This window comes from Macrotis lagotis, chromosome 3 (genome assembly GCF_037893015.1).
Source record: "Macrotis lagotis isolate mMagLag1 chromosome 3, bilby.v1.9.chrom.fasta, whole genome shotgun sequence".
Taxonomy (NCBI): domain Eukaryota; kingdom Metazoa; phylum Chordata; class Mammalia; order Peramelemorphia; family Peramelidae; genus Macrotis; species Macrotis lagotis.
In genome coordinates, this window is record NC_133660.1 from 40,893,418 (window position 1) to 40,908,855 (window position 15,438).

The 15,438-nt window shown below is 36.6% G+C and overlaps 1 protein-coding gene across 1 annotated transcript in view; it reads left to right on the forward strand.

Annotated features, from left to right (window-relative positions):
- The window catches only part of FRAS1 (Fraser extracellular matrix complex subunit 1), a 502,816-nt gene that overhangs the window by 367,179 nt on the left and 120,199 nt on the right, over positions 1–15,438 (forward strand). The window contains exons 33-34 of the mRNA XM_074231550.1: positions 8,779–8,893; positions 9,417–9,554. Of these exons, the coding sequence (XP_074087651.1) occupies positions 8,779–8,893; positions 9,417–9,554 (253 nt within the window). The remainder of the gene's footprint in view (positions 1–8,778; positions 8,894–9,416; positions 9,555–15,438) is intronic.

The following is a 15,438-nucleotide window of genomic DNA, read 5'->3' on the forward strand; positions in this document are numbered from 1 at the left end:
TGGGAAATTGAATTCTCCAAAAAATGTAAAATTATAGGGTAATGGAGAGTCACATGGCAGGTATGAACATTCAGGCACATATAATGAATGAGGAACTCCAAAGAATCAGAGCAAAAGAAGTTATCAAAAAATTGTATGTTAGCAAGAAATGAGTGATGACAAGTGAATGATTGGAATGCATTCCTGTTACCCAAGTGATGTTAGGGAAATCCCTGTCCATTCAAGTTGGCTGGACCCCTTCCTTATGGGAAGACATAGACAAGGGTATGCTTTTGCGTTATGTTTCTTTGATCTGCACCAGTGGAGGGAATTTCTTACACAATGAACTCACAGATTCATTGAGTTTTAGAGGAATAATTAATAATCACTAAAATTTGTATAGTGCCTACTGTAAATCAGACCCTTTGCAATCATTTCCACATTTGATCCTCATCACAATCCTGGAGGATAAGAACTGTTACTATTCTCATTTTATAGTTGAGGAAACAGAATATGACTTGTTCAAGGTCACAAAAGTAATAAGGGTCTGAGGCATGATTTGCCCTTGGGCCTTCCGGAATCTAGACCTGGAGATGATATCCACTTTGTCATCTATCTACCTTATTTAAAGACTTCTATGCATTGACACAGAGTGAAATAAAAGACCATCAGCACTAGTCATAATTTCAATGAAAATAACATTAATAAGCAACCTAAAATGAATTTGTTCGAGGAATCATCTTGGTCCTAGAAAACAAATGATGAAAAACATTCGTTTTCTTTCTCTGAGGGTAGGGAACTATGGGGTGTATGGGGTATGGTCTCTTGGGTCTGGAATTGTGCACATGCTACCAAATATGGTCTCCTTGATGGCTGACTTTACTCAATTCTTTTTCTTTCTTTTAAGGGAGAGTTCAGTGGTGATGGTCAGTTGAGGAAGCCAAGGATGTAGGGAGTATTTTGGAGCATGACAATAGTGTAAAATGAAAACAAAAAAGAAATGGAAGCTTAGCCCTCAGTTCTTCTTCCTTGTCCCTCAGGGTTGAAAGAATGAGGCCAGAACTGAGTTATCTTGTTCTTAAAGCAGTGTCACCCTAAATAAAAATTAGAAACCCACAAGTGGTCTTTGGCTCTTGGGTGCCATAAGGTCATGACCCTGCATCTATCATCACTAACAGCTTGAGGTCCAAACCTTCTGAGAGGTTTTCCCTTAGACTTGGAGGTCACCTAGTCTCTAGTCATTCTCCAACTCTTTCTGATGTGCCCCCTGAGCATTCTGTGACAGGTAGGATCATATCATTATGTTCTCAGGGTACAACGGATGAATGAGATCAGAAAAATGCCGACTGTCTTTGAAGAGAAAGCCTCCCTTCTGATCTGATCCTCCTACTCTGGAATATTATAACCTTTTACTCTTTGGCAGATGCTGACTCTTGTTAAGCCCCGGAGTGCATGGAGCTCTCATTAACGATAATGCTATCTTGCTAAATGTATAGGTAGGATGCCTTCCAACAGGATACCCATTTACTTGGTGACCCCATATTTACACATAATTGAACTCCAAGCTTGAAGGTTTGAACCACAACAAAAAGAACAACCATTATGTCAAAAATGATGGGTTTTGTACACGGCAAAGACAAAAAAGGAAAAAAAATTAATGAATAGGTGGTATTGACATTCACACTGTAAATAATAATATAGGGTAATCATAATTCTTCAGCACTAAAAATTCATAATTTCTCATTCTGGTTAGAAGAACTCAGGTTAATTTTTTTTGGAAACATACAGATACAGCTATGGATATACACATATACAAATACAATACTTGCCTAATGACAATATTTGAGGTTTTAAAAGACTCATAGAAATTAGCTACCTTTCCTAAATCTTGCCAGGACTTTGAAGTGACTTCCTAAGATTCTGGGGAAATGAGACTCAGAGATCAGCATATACACATGTCCAAGAATGTAGACTAAGGTGGATTTTATCTTTGAATGATCAACTTTCATTTTCCTTTAAAATGTATACTCTTATATTTATTTATTTTGGTTTTGGCAAGGCAATGGGGTTAAGTGACTTGCCCAAGATCACACAGCTAGATAATTATTAAGTGTATGAAGTCAGATTTAAACTCAGGTTCTACTGACTCCAGGGCAGGTGGACCACCTAGCTGCCCCTCTGTATTTATTTTTGAATCATTTATAGAATGTTATTCTAAATATTTAGAAGTTATGCATTATTAAACATAAAAATAGATTTATTAGTATATATTTATTTGTCTCATAAGTGATTCTGAAGTTTAGCATAGAATCTTACTCAAAAAGTTCTTAACAGTGCTTTTCATTCATTTTCATCCATATATAATTTGGAACCATTCCAGTTATGTTTTTATGCATTATATAAATAAATAGATGTGTGTATGTATGTATGTATGTATGACTATAAATACATGCATATGTTGTGGTGACACAGCATAGTTAGACCATCAACTTTATATTCAGGAAGACATAGGTTCAAATTCTGATTCTAATCCACACTAGCTAGACAATTCTGGACATGTCATTTAAACTTTCTATACTCCAGTCAATATTCCATGTCATAAATGCTTAACTATTTTTTTTGGTCATTGAATTTTTTGACCATCTCATTAAATTTTTGGATTCCTTCTCAGAATAATGATTTTTTTTAAAAAATGAAAGGAAATGTTAAATTTCTCTTAGACGTTAGTGATAAGAAAGTTAATGAACTTAGCACATAGATGGTTCTTAATAAAATTATTTATTTTTTATTGTTTATTGATTAATAGACCTCCTGAAATTTATCCACAAATCCATGGTATGTGGACCCCAATATAAGAATTTCTAAGAGGATTAGTTTATAGAGCTATTGTTAGAGGCAGTTTCCTCTCTAGAAGTTTCCTATTATATTCAATCACAGGTCCAGACCAACGATCATAGCGTCTGTATCTGTTTCTGTGTGTGTGTGTGTGTGTGTGTGTGTGTGTGTGTGTGTGTGTGTGTGTATCCACACATGGACAACTTGTCAATAAGATTCCTCCCTTATAAAATTCTATTAGAGTGAGGAATCAAGAATTACATAAGATGGTAACCAGCTTGGGTGTTTGAAAAGATAGAGGTTCCATCAATACTAAGAGGTGAGTTTGGAAGAGAGATGAGTTTCAGATGAAGGAGTTCTCTTATGAGAATTTGTGTTTTGTTTCTGAGTTTGAGATGTCTCTGGGACCTCTAGTTCAAAATATTCAATAGGCAGCCTGCGATATAGAACAGGAACTCAAGAGGAAACTAAGGATGACTTTAGAGAATTTGGAGTCATCTGCAGAGATTCTAATTGAGCCCATGGAAGCTGGTAGGATCACCAGGTGAGATGTTGTACATTAGGTAATGAACTTAGCAGCCTCCCTTCCCTGTTAAATGAAGAAATCCCAGAGCCACCATGTCAGAAGAAGAACAACTATTACTAGCCCAAAGTCCCTTTTCTGGTGAGTAAGAAATGTGACTATCAGCAGGCTCACAAATCCCTACATATACACATTCACAAATGCAATACTTGCCAAATGACAATATTTGGCTCCAGTAGTATGAATCAACCTAAGTTCCAACTTCCAAGCTCCTGACTCCCTTCTTCCAATCCAGGTAAGAACCCTATGAAACCCCCTTACAGGTAATTTGGGTTGGGATGTCCCATTCCTTCCAGAAACCAATCTATGTGTCTATTTTCCCAGAGCAACCCAGCAAGCTTGGCGTGTTCCTGCCGTTTCCCCTAACTGATCTTGTCAATATGAGTAGGTTTCAATAAATCCCAAGTTGCTTTTCTGTCTTGTTGTTTCCTTTTATTGGATCTTGATATCTTGAATCTTTAAGACATAATAGAAGCCTGCTACTCTTCACCAACTGGTATTGTGTTACAAATACAAATTCTAAAAATCCCTTTGAAAATTCAGAAGATTAACTGCACTGAACCAGATCATAATTTCTGATAAAGCTGTTGCCCACAATTACCTGGACATAAAATTGATCCTTACAAAATTACAGACAGTGTAAAAAACATAAATATTGCATCCTGAATGCTCAACAATCTCTCAACGATGGGGAATGGAAAACTTTAAAAATATAGAGATCCAGGAGAAAAAAAATCAGTGCCATGTGTATGAAGTTGGTTAGTTGGTTGATTGGTTGATTCTTGTCCTTTGGTAACAAAGAAGACCAAAATGGCATCACTGTGTCTGAGGCAAATGACAGTGTGTCTGACTGTGACAGATCAGACCAATATGAGCTTGGATTGCTCTACCACAGGTTAGGCACAAATAGTCTATTGTGAACACCTGGGGTGGGTACACTAATCTAACAGATGTCATGGTTTTTTTTGAGCTCCTTCCATTCTGCCTTCCATATAGAGGGCACACAATGCTGGTCCTCTGCCATTGTCTCCAAAACTGTATGGTCAATTCTAAAGTTCTTCAATGAGACCTTCAGGGTGTCCCTGTATCACTTCTTCTGAACCCCTTGTGAGCGTTTGCCCTATGGGAGTTCTTCATAAAATGTTTTGGGGTTTTTTTTTTTTTGGCAGTCTAACAATATAACCAGCCCATCGTAGTTGCTTCTCTAAAGTAATGTTGGAATGCTAGAGAAAGGACCTCAGTGACTGGTATTTTCTCCTGTCAGGTGATCTTCAAAATCTTCCTAAAACAATTTAAATGGAAGTGATTCAATTTCCTTACATGGAGTTGGTTGACTGTCCAGGTTTCACAGACATATAGCAAGGAGGTCAACACAAAGGCTTTGTAGGACTTCAGTGTGGTAGTCCATCTAATACCTTTTGTCTCCCATAACACAAGATACTTTAAAGGATAGAGCACTGGCCCTGGAGTCAGGAGGACCTGAGTTCAAATCTGGCCTCAGACCCGGCAATTCATTTAACCCCATTGCCTTGCAAACCCCTCCCTTCTCCCCAATAAAGGTCCTTGGAGACCACTGGATCCAATTCTCCTCAGTCTAGAAATTAGGAAATTGAGGTTAGGCGTTGTCTAAATTGAGTATAATTTCAACCCATATCTTCCTGATTCCTAAGTCCAGTGCCTTCTCTAATAAAACATCCTGTCTCTTCTGACATCCTTGTTTATTTTGCTGCTTATATTTTCCTGAAAATGCCTTCCTCTAAGGTGGTTATCTATCCAGTTTTCATCTAACGATCTGTCTTCCAATGAAAATGGGCCACCTGATTCTCAAGTGTGAATAATGTGAGGGCCAGATCTAGTCTTGTGTCTTATTTTGTCCTCTGGTGAAATTATTTTACTTTTTTAGGTATATGTATTCTTAAATTATTTACCATGTAATTTGATTGGTAGACTAGTTCTAAAGTTGTTTGAAAATTTTTCTCTCTTGGACTCTCTTAACAGAGGGTTTGCATATGTTTATCAGTTGTTTAAGAACACACATGTGGTTTACTATGTCATACCATATAAATATTAGCAATTATTATTAGCACCACAATACTACACAAGTGTTTGTCTTAGTATGATTTAAAAATAGTTTATAGAAGAGCAAATTATTCCAAACAACTCAGTCACAAAATAAAGGTATAAGGCAAAATGGAATTAATTATGCTAAGTTGACAGATTTATTCCTACCATCTTATTAAAATAACTTATTTCTCACTACCTTAGCACATGGTAGGCACATAAATAAATGCTTTTTTTTTACTGATTGAGCTTATGAACATTAGCTTATTTATGTGCATGACAACCTTGTGTGGTAGATGTTTATTATTTTATTGTCCCCATTTGACAGATGAGGAAACTGGAGTTCAGATTTAGAGATTTGCCGTTAGTCATACTTAGAGTTAAGTGCAAAAGACAGGATCCTCTTGACTCTTGGTCCTCCATTCTCTTTACTATGCCTCTAAAGTCTCCTAAAGCCACTTGGGTTTTTAAGTGAAGACATTTCAGATTTTTAGTTATCTGGACTAAAACATGGTACAAGGACTGGCCAAAGCTTCTGGTGCTTCATTGGACATTATATAGCTAGTCACCACCACATACATGCATTTTTAATTTTTTTTTTCTTACTTGGCTGCTTTTGGAATGAGGACTAGCTACTGTTTACTTTGTTGATTTTCATAGCTCATTGCATTCCAACAACCTGAAATATGACCCTTTACTAAAGGAAATTTGTCCTAACCCGCAAAAAGTGTTTTTTCCAGGGACAAGAGTCCCTGGGGGCAGTTCCAAAGCAGCTGGAGCATTCAGTCTTTTCTAACAGATTGCAGCCCCTTTCCTCCTTCACTATGACTGAGCCCCAACTTAATCCTTCTTAAAATAGGCAAATTTCTTCTAAATGAATTTGGAATTTAAAGTGAAAAGGAGTCTGTCTTTGTTCACCTATATGGTGAGATTAGAAAAGTTTGGAATGATCTTCCCCTTCTCCATCCCAAGGCAATTTGAGTAACTGAGGAGAGAAGCCAAGTATGGACTGGTTTTATTTATTTTTCTCTGCTAATTTGCACCACCACTCCTCAAACCCCATTGATCCTTCTTGCACCGGTGTTAAAACTGGCTACAGGAGCTTAAAATTTTGTGAAGTGGGGGATATGGTGGTGAAGGATAGCGAGGGCTAAGCCCCAAAGGGTGAGGAAACTGCTTTTGGTGAGATAAAGATTTGCAGCACTTGGCTAAGGCAGAGATGATTAGAACCTAGCTTTTCTGAACTGCCTAATCCAAGAATTGTCTCCCCCCAACTCAAATCTTTTCCTATCCCTGGGTAGTATCCATGAAGGGTTAATAGATTGTGCTTATGTATAGGCCTGGGGAGCTGTAATTACTGGAGAGTGATGCCGACTTCTAACTCCTTTTAAATTTAAAAATCTGTGGAAAGGAGTTGGAGATGATAAGGAAATTTAGTTATTATAAGTGAGTTTTTTTTAAAAAATCCGATTTACAAAAGAATCCTTGAAGTGTGGAAGTGCAGATTTTTGCTACACTGATTTTTGTAGTTAGGAGCATTTTACTTGGCTTTCACGGTCAAAGCACAAGTAATTAAATTTCCAAGTAGAAAAGCTTAAAGGAAGTAGAACAACAATAAGGCTGAAGAAAGAGAAAGAAAGAAAGGAGGGAGGGAAAGAAGGAAGAGAAAGAAAGGAGGGAAGGAGCAAATAAAGAAAAAAGAAATGAAGGAGGGAAGGGAAGAAGGAAGAAAGGAAAAGAAGGAGGAAGGAAACAAGAGATAAAGAGAGAAAGAAAGAACAAAAAAAGGAAAGAAGGAAGAAAAGGAGGAAGAACAAACATGAAAAAACATACAAAAGAGTACAAATAAAAATTATATAATAATAATAGTAATTATGATAGCCATTTTTTAGTGCCTACTGATTGCCAACCACTCTACTAAATGCTTTACAAATATTATTACATTTGATCCTCATCAACTTTATGAGGTAGCTACTGCTATTATCTGTATTTTACAATTGAGGAAACTGAGGTAAATGGTTAAATTACTTAGTAGGAAGTGTTGAAGCTAGATATGTACTAATGTCTTCCAGACTGATCCAGTACTCTATTCACTGCTTTTATCTGTGCTTCTGAAACCTAGACAAACAGGACAGTGTTAATACTACTGTATTAAACAATTTATATGTTAAATAAATAACTAATCTTTATGTAATAAATGCACAATCTTTATATAATACATTTTATATACAGTCTCCTTTCTATTCTTTTCACATTGGCATGTTCATTTATTGATGTTTGTTGTGTCTCTAATTTCCAAAAAGAAAGGGCATGAGGAGAGAGTGAGCCCCCCAATATCTTAGTCCTCATAGAACAAGGTCCTCAGTAGCAGACAAAACCTAATTAATTATGCTTGAGTTATTGCCATCCATTGCTAAGTTTTATTTATACACTCCTCATCATTCTGAGCCTTATGTAATAATGGCTGATCCAAAATATGCCTCCCTGGAGTGGATACCAACAAAAATCCAAAGGAGAAGGCAGAGGCACCATATAGAGAAGAAAGAATTGTGACTGTTCATTTTTCCTTCTGTTAACTGGGATCCATCAATAATTTGTGAACAAAAAGTACAATAAAAGCCGTCATTGAGAAAATGGATGTCTTGAAAAAGATGTGGCAAGCCATGAAGTGAGAATGAAAGTTACACATTAATCCCCTTGAGATTTTATCAGAATCAGTGTGAGAACAAGCACATTGGACAGCTTCAGAGGATAATTTGTGGGAAGACAGGCATGAAACATATAAAATGAAGAGATGATGTAATTCACATGGGGGGGAATTATGCAGATTGTTAAAAAGCAAGGATCCATCATAGTATCAAGTTAACTGACATGTAAATATATTAGGAAAAATTACACTTAAAATTAGAAATTAGGCTTATTGCCCTCATCATAGTCTAGGAGACAATCAGCCTGCCATCCTTCCTTAAACTACCTATTATGTGCCGGTAAGTGACAAGAAAAAAGTTGGATCTGGGTATGATAGGTTAAAGGCTGGACTTAGAATCAAGAAGACCTGAGTTCAAATCCAGCCTCGGACACTTACTATCTGTGTGACTGTGGGCAAATCATTTAACTTCTGTTTGCCTCTCTTGTAAAATCAGGATGATAACAGTACCAATTTCCAGAGTTGCTGTGAGGATTAAATTAAATATTTATAAAAATGCTTAACACAGTGCTTGATAATGCAGTAGGCATTATATATTAAGACTACATATCTATCTATCTATCTATCTACCTACCTATATATATATATTTTTTTTCTTTTCTCTGTATTTTAGGTTCAGGAGGATCGTCTGAGTGTCATACAACCCCGCCATCTTTCTTTTGTTGACTCCAAGAGTTCAAGTGGACAGATTGTGTACAATATTACTACTCCTTTGCAACCAAATCAAGGTAAGTGTTACCAACAGGTTTGGTCCAAAAAAACCTGTAAGGTCCAGGTGCTGCTGGGTTATTACTGAGCCTCTTTCAAAAGCTCCATTGTATTGCCTAAAGCATAACCTTGTATACAAACAGGAACTCTTGTCTGGTTATCTTGTTCTCAATTCTGCTAAAAGAGTTGATAGTTAACCTTTTGTAAAGAGAACAGGACTGACAGGAGTGAGTAATTGTGGGTCTGCTCTGGTGATAAGGCTCAGATCAGGAAGAAGTATCACTTGAAGATTGCAGCTCTTACTGTTGATGTTCAGAACTTTCTGGGCAAGAGGCTGCCTGGGCAGGCTTTCAAATTGGCTCTTTCCTGAATGAGAGTCTGCTGGCGATAGTCTGGCTTGGCCAGGTGGTCTCCTCTGTGACCCTAGACATGTCACTGTGGAATCAAGGTCAGGGCAGGCACCATGCCAATGACGAGGTGATGGTAGGCTTTCCATCAAGTGACAGAATTGGTGGTGATGCTGCTTTGTACACTTTCTTTCAGGTTTCATCGAGCACAAAGACAGACCTCACTTCCCCATTCAGTATTTCACACAGGCAGATGTTAACCAAGGAAAAATTGTGTATCGGCCTCCCGCGGCAGCACCCCATCTCCAAGAGATCATGGCCTTCTCCTTTGATGGTAACATATTTGCCTCTTTTCCCCAGTAGGAAAAATATACCTTACCTTTGTTACCAGTGACAAAATTACACTGACCCCTCGATTAGCCCCTTCTATGCAGTTTTTGTTTGTTTAATTTTTTTGTTTTTGGTCTTGTTTTTTAGATTTTGCAAGGCTATGGAGTTAGGTGACTTTCCCAAAGTCATACAGCTAGTTAATTATTAAGTGTCTGAATCTGGATTTGAATCCAGGTCCTCCTGACTCCAGAGCTGCTGTCTATTCACTGTTTTGCCTAGCTGCCCCATTCTTCTATGGCATTTTTGAAGCCATCTTACAGAAATTCTAAATAATAAACCTTGAAGCCCATCAGCCATGCAGAGGTTGATAGGTGACACAATGGATAGTGCAGTCAAGAGGACCTGAATTCAAGACACAACTTCTATCTACCACAATTTCTTCATCTATAAAATGGGGACACTAACACCACCTACTTTGCAGATTACTGTGAGTATTAAACAACATGATACTTGTAAATCACTTAGCACTCTCCAGCATGTAATAGGGGCATGCTTCTTTCCTCCCTCATTACACTCTATGTTCAAAAGATTCTGTCCTGTCATAAGTGAGAATTACATGTAAGACAGGAAGAAAAATTTTAAAAATGAGGAAAAGAGAATTTTCAGTTGATTCATTTCTCCTGTTTGTATCTTATATCCGAGTAGAATTTGCCCTTAAAATCAATTGAATATTTCCACTTAAATCTAGGGGACTTGGACTCCTAGTGGCATTGCCCTGAAGCTTGGCACCATTTTGTCTTTCTCATAGTCTTATAAATAGAGCTACTGATTAAAGGGTAGCTTGATTAAAGTTCCCAGTCATGTTTAATTCTTTGATTTGGGACAAATTTGAGACTTTCCCCATTCTGCTCCTTGTAAGCTTTATGAGAAACTATCTAATCCTGTTCCCTTGTGGTCTACACAAAATGTAAAGAGTTTCTTGTATAATGTTCCACCAATAGAGAAAAGCAGTAAATTTGCAAGGACAGCTGTTGATCTGACTGTGTGAATAATGGGTAACTCACTTAGCTTCTCATTGTCCCAGATCCTGAGGCTCCCAGACCATAAATTTTGCAGGAAGAGTTACACAGATAGTGTTACTTGGAGTTTCCTCAGTAAGCATTCCCTACACCACTGAAATCACAGGTGCAACCACCATGATTATTATAATCACCATTGGATACTTCATTTCTAACCCAGAATAGATAAAAGGACAGAAATTGGAGCCTTAAATTTCAAGAGGGAAATGTAGAAGAGCCTGAAATTATTGAAAAATCTACTTTTAATACAAATTCCAGAAGGACTACCTGGTAATGAACTGAAATTAAAAAATGATGACAATGTCTTGAGTGCTTTGGAAAAGAAGATGGGCCAACTTAGAACTGAATTTTGAAAATCCTTTTTAGAGTTTAGTAATATGAATCTAATTCAATAGGCTTGTTATTGTTATCAGTTGTTTCAGTTATGTCTGACTCATTTGTGATCCCATTTAGGATTCTCTTAGCAAAGATGCTAGAATGGTTTGACCTTTCTTTCTTCCACTCATTTTACAGATGAGGAAATTTCGATAAACAGGGTTAAGTGACTTGCTCAGGATCATGGAGTTAGGAAATTTGAGACTGAATTTAAACTCAGGTCTTCTTCACTCCAGGTCTAATGCTCTATCCTTTGTGCTACCTAGCTATCCAAAACTAATATACTAACTACCAAAAAAAATTATTTCCCCCCGGAAATGATTGTTATTGAATTCATTCTCACAAAATTTGACATCACATTAGACAAACATTTCAGAATTTACACTTAGCAGGACATGCTGTGGCTGTTGCAATAGTAAGGACCATAGGATGAAAGGAGGCACTGAGGACTTTTCCCAAGGGCAGACATCAAGTACCATCCAAAAAAGTACGAAGAAAAATCTCTTTGAGATTTTTGAAGACCTCTGGAAAGAAATTGAAAAAATGACATCAATATCTACCTGGTACACACAAAAGAATACTTGAACAGCATATTGTATGATTAAAAGCAATAAAGGAGAACTAGGCAGATTAGACTGGGATCTGGAACACAAAAATATCTCAAATTCCTCATACTTTTAATTAACGAGTAAAAGTCATAGTTAAAAGATGAAAACACTTAAAGAATCAAAGTGACATAGGAACAAAATAATTCAATATCACTGAAAAACTATATTCTCTGTGCTTTAGAATCAGACAATAGAGGTAAGAAATGCACCAAGGAATATGGAAAATTTTTTGCTTTTTTATAGACTTAAAAGAAGTCCAATATAATAAATGCACTCACCAGATGAAAAGAGACTGAAGGTTTATGTACCATTAAATAATGAACAATTCAATGGTTGCATTAAGGGAAGTGACCCTGGTCTTCTCTGCACAATTAAGAAGTGATGGGGTCAGATAAGATCAATAATCATTGGCTCAAACACCATGCCATGGCACATGAATTACCAGTAGGCCTGATCTGATCTTTCATCCCCACCCCTCCCCTCCATACTCCCTAAGATGGCAAACAATTGGATATAGATTATCTATGTGCAGTTATGTAAAGCACACTTCTATAGTAGTCATGTTGTGAAAGAAGAAATGGAACAAAAGTAAAAAAAAAAATTACAGAAAGTGAAAGTGTGTTTTTGATCTGCATTCCAACTCCATCAGTTATTCCTCTGAATGTGGATTGCATTTTCCATCATGAGTCATTTGGAATTGTCTTGCATCGTTGGTTTACTAAGAATATGTAATTTAATCATAGTTCTGATCCAATCTTAATAAAAGATATCACATATTTATTATTAAAAGGTGATACCGTCAGTGATCCTCTTCAAATATAAGCCAACTGAGTAGTTTCATACCAGATATCAAAGATTCTTGGAATGTATCACCCAACCAATCTGCAAACACAAGAAAACAATATGAAGTTTTGAGGGTATGCCAAAATGTTCCATGTGTGTAAGAGAATAGCTCACCATCAAGTCCATGGTTATTGAATGAACTACCAGAAAGCTCAATGACATTTATACTACCTTTGTCAAATATTCCCAAATTTTGAACTCATTTACAGCTACTTCAAATATATAAAAAATAGATCTGAGCATAATATGATCTCTAGCTCTGTTGATGTCCATATGGAAAATTATTTTCTATTTTAAAATATGTTATCAACATACTAATATCAAGAATAATTGATCAACAGGATTATATCTTTCAGAAATATAGTGTAAGTCCACCATGGTTCTACTACATAGCATTAAATCCAATAATATCATTCATAAATAGAATTGCATATGATTTTTCAAAGTCAAAAAGGAAGTGCTACCAAAACATTGGTTGATCATTTTATCAACATGAAGGCATCAAATTATATAGCTCAACTGAAAAATGCATTAAACACTAATTTTATCTTGTGGGAAATTTCTCTAGTATTATTGAAATATCATTTAGACTTAATAAGCATACAATTCTTAATCTTCCCAAAGGAAGAATAGAAATTGAAGGATTTAAGCTTAAATATGAACCAATGAATAAGGGTGGTGCTTAAAAATACTGTGATCCTCCTCAGGCAAGGTACATTAAATATGAGGGTACCAAGGAGAGTCTTATTATGTGTGTTATTATACAGACGGCATGCTGATGTCAAAGCCTGATGAAAAGACCTCATTTAGAGCAATTAACACCTACTTAAAATGAGTCTTCTTGGCTCAATACTATGTGTAACATTAGAGGCAAAAAGCATCCCCCAAACCCCAACCCCTACAGTGTTTTTTAAATTAAATTAAAATTTTAAAAATTAAAATCCTTGTAATAAATTGGTCTAGTTAAAATGAAACAAATTACCTTGTTGGCAGGACCCTAAATTATGTTTCATTATACACTTTGTATCCTTCACTTTTCTGGTAAAATCTGTAAAAGGACAAAAAACTTATGGAAATAATTTTGTTACAAACCTCATTTCATAAAGCAGTTGTAAAGCTGGATTTGTTAGCTGTTATTGAAAGTGGTTGATCTTTGCCAAGGATCTGTGAAATAGTTAAGATCCTAGAGTGGAATCAAAAGGTACTCAATGGGTGCTCTCACATGAACTCAATCACCCAGTATGTTTATAGAGAAGGAACAAATAAATAATTGAATCATACAGATTTCTTTTTAGAAATGTAGGGGGTTATGATAATGATTCGGGACCAGGTCATTGTCACTGGGAAAGACAAAAAGGTTATCCTTAAGGAGTCTAGTCTTAAACATTATTGTTGGTGATGCAAACTAGTGGGAATCATGAAAAATATTCCTGACAATTGCAAAAATTTAGCATCTATCAAATATTTAGCAAGTCATAAAACTCATTGTAGTTTATAAACTTACAGAAGACAAATCTCCTTGTACTACAAATACAAATTCCCAGATTTCCTTGAGAATTCAGTGAAAATCAATCCAGAAAGATGATCCAGTAAGTACACTGAATTATAAAAATTTAAGAACAACATTTTTAATCTGTATTGTTATAGCAAACCAGTTCAGTTCAGTAAATATTTATCAAGTCCCTACTAGGAGCTAGATGCCGTACCAAATGGTGGGGATGCAAAAAAAAAAAAAAAAAAAAAAAGCAAAATAGTCCTTGACTTCAAGGGACTTACAATCTTTTAAGAAGATTTTGGATAAGGAGACATCTTATTCCCAAACAAAACAGAACTTCTGAGAAGTGGAGTGCAAACATTCATCTCCAAGTGATACAGACTGCAAAGGTTTCAAAACAGAGACCCAGCATAGGAGTTCAAAGCCCGGTGGAAGTTCTCATTGAGGTACAACTCATTCCTTTTGTATTATCTTCTACTAGAATTGCATCGAGAATGCTTTCCATACCTGAGTTCAAATCCAGCCTCAGATAGTTCCTAGTTGTATGATCCTTAGCAAGTCACTTTATCTCTCTCTGTCTCTCAACTAAAAAGGAATTATAATAGTTCCCAATGTTGTGAGGTTGAAATGAAATGATATTTGTAAAGCCCTAAAAGAGTGATTTATACTTCCCCATCAGCCTGTAGAAGATGAAGGGCATATGAGGTGTTCGGGGAGGACTTCTGTTGTGAGAATATGCCAAAACCTTTCCAGGGCTGCTCATCTACCTTTGGTGCCCATTTTCATTCAACTCTCACCTGTGGCTCCAAGAAGACCTAATAGGTGTATCAGCCACACCCTGGTTAACCATCTTAGCAGTCAGACTCAACCAGGTTAAGGATAATTGGCAGGTCTCAGACCTGTCAGTGAGTTAGGGAGATGTCTACTCCAAATATGTGAAGACTTCTCCAGGTGGAAAGAGTGAATGAGAACAATTCATTCCAATGACCATGAAGGCAGCTGAAGCACACTCTGTGGGGTTCCTAGAGGTCATCTGCTGCATCCCAGGTCATTGCCAGTTGTCTTGCTTTTTTGTCCTGCCACTGGTCTTTGACGATTCTGGAAGAGAGAGTGAGGTTGACACTTGTGCAACTCTACCTCACTTAAATCCAATTCACTCTCAAGTTCAATGTCCTTGTGATGTCATTGGTCTTCTCTGAAAGGCAGAGGATGAATGTACTTTTATACAACTATAAAGGAGTTACTGTACCCAACATTCAGTACAAAAGAATAGTAGGGTAGTGACTTGTCCTCCAGCTCTTAATCTGAGCCTCAACTCCAAAGGATCAGGAAAATGAGAAAACATGTACCCGGCCCTTTTGTAACATTTTAAGTTCTCAAAAGACTTTTGCATATCTGTTGTTTTATCTGAGACTCATTTGTGAGGTAGATCTTACCTAAACTTTATTAGTCTTTGGGAGTTAGAATTGAATGAGATTCAGGAAAGTC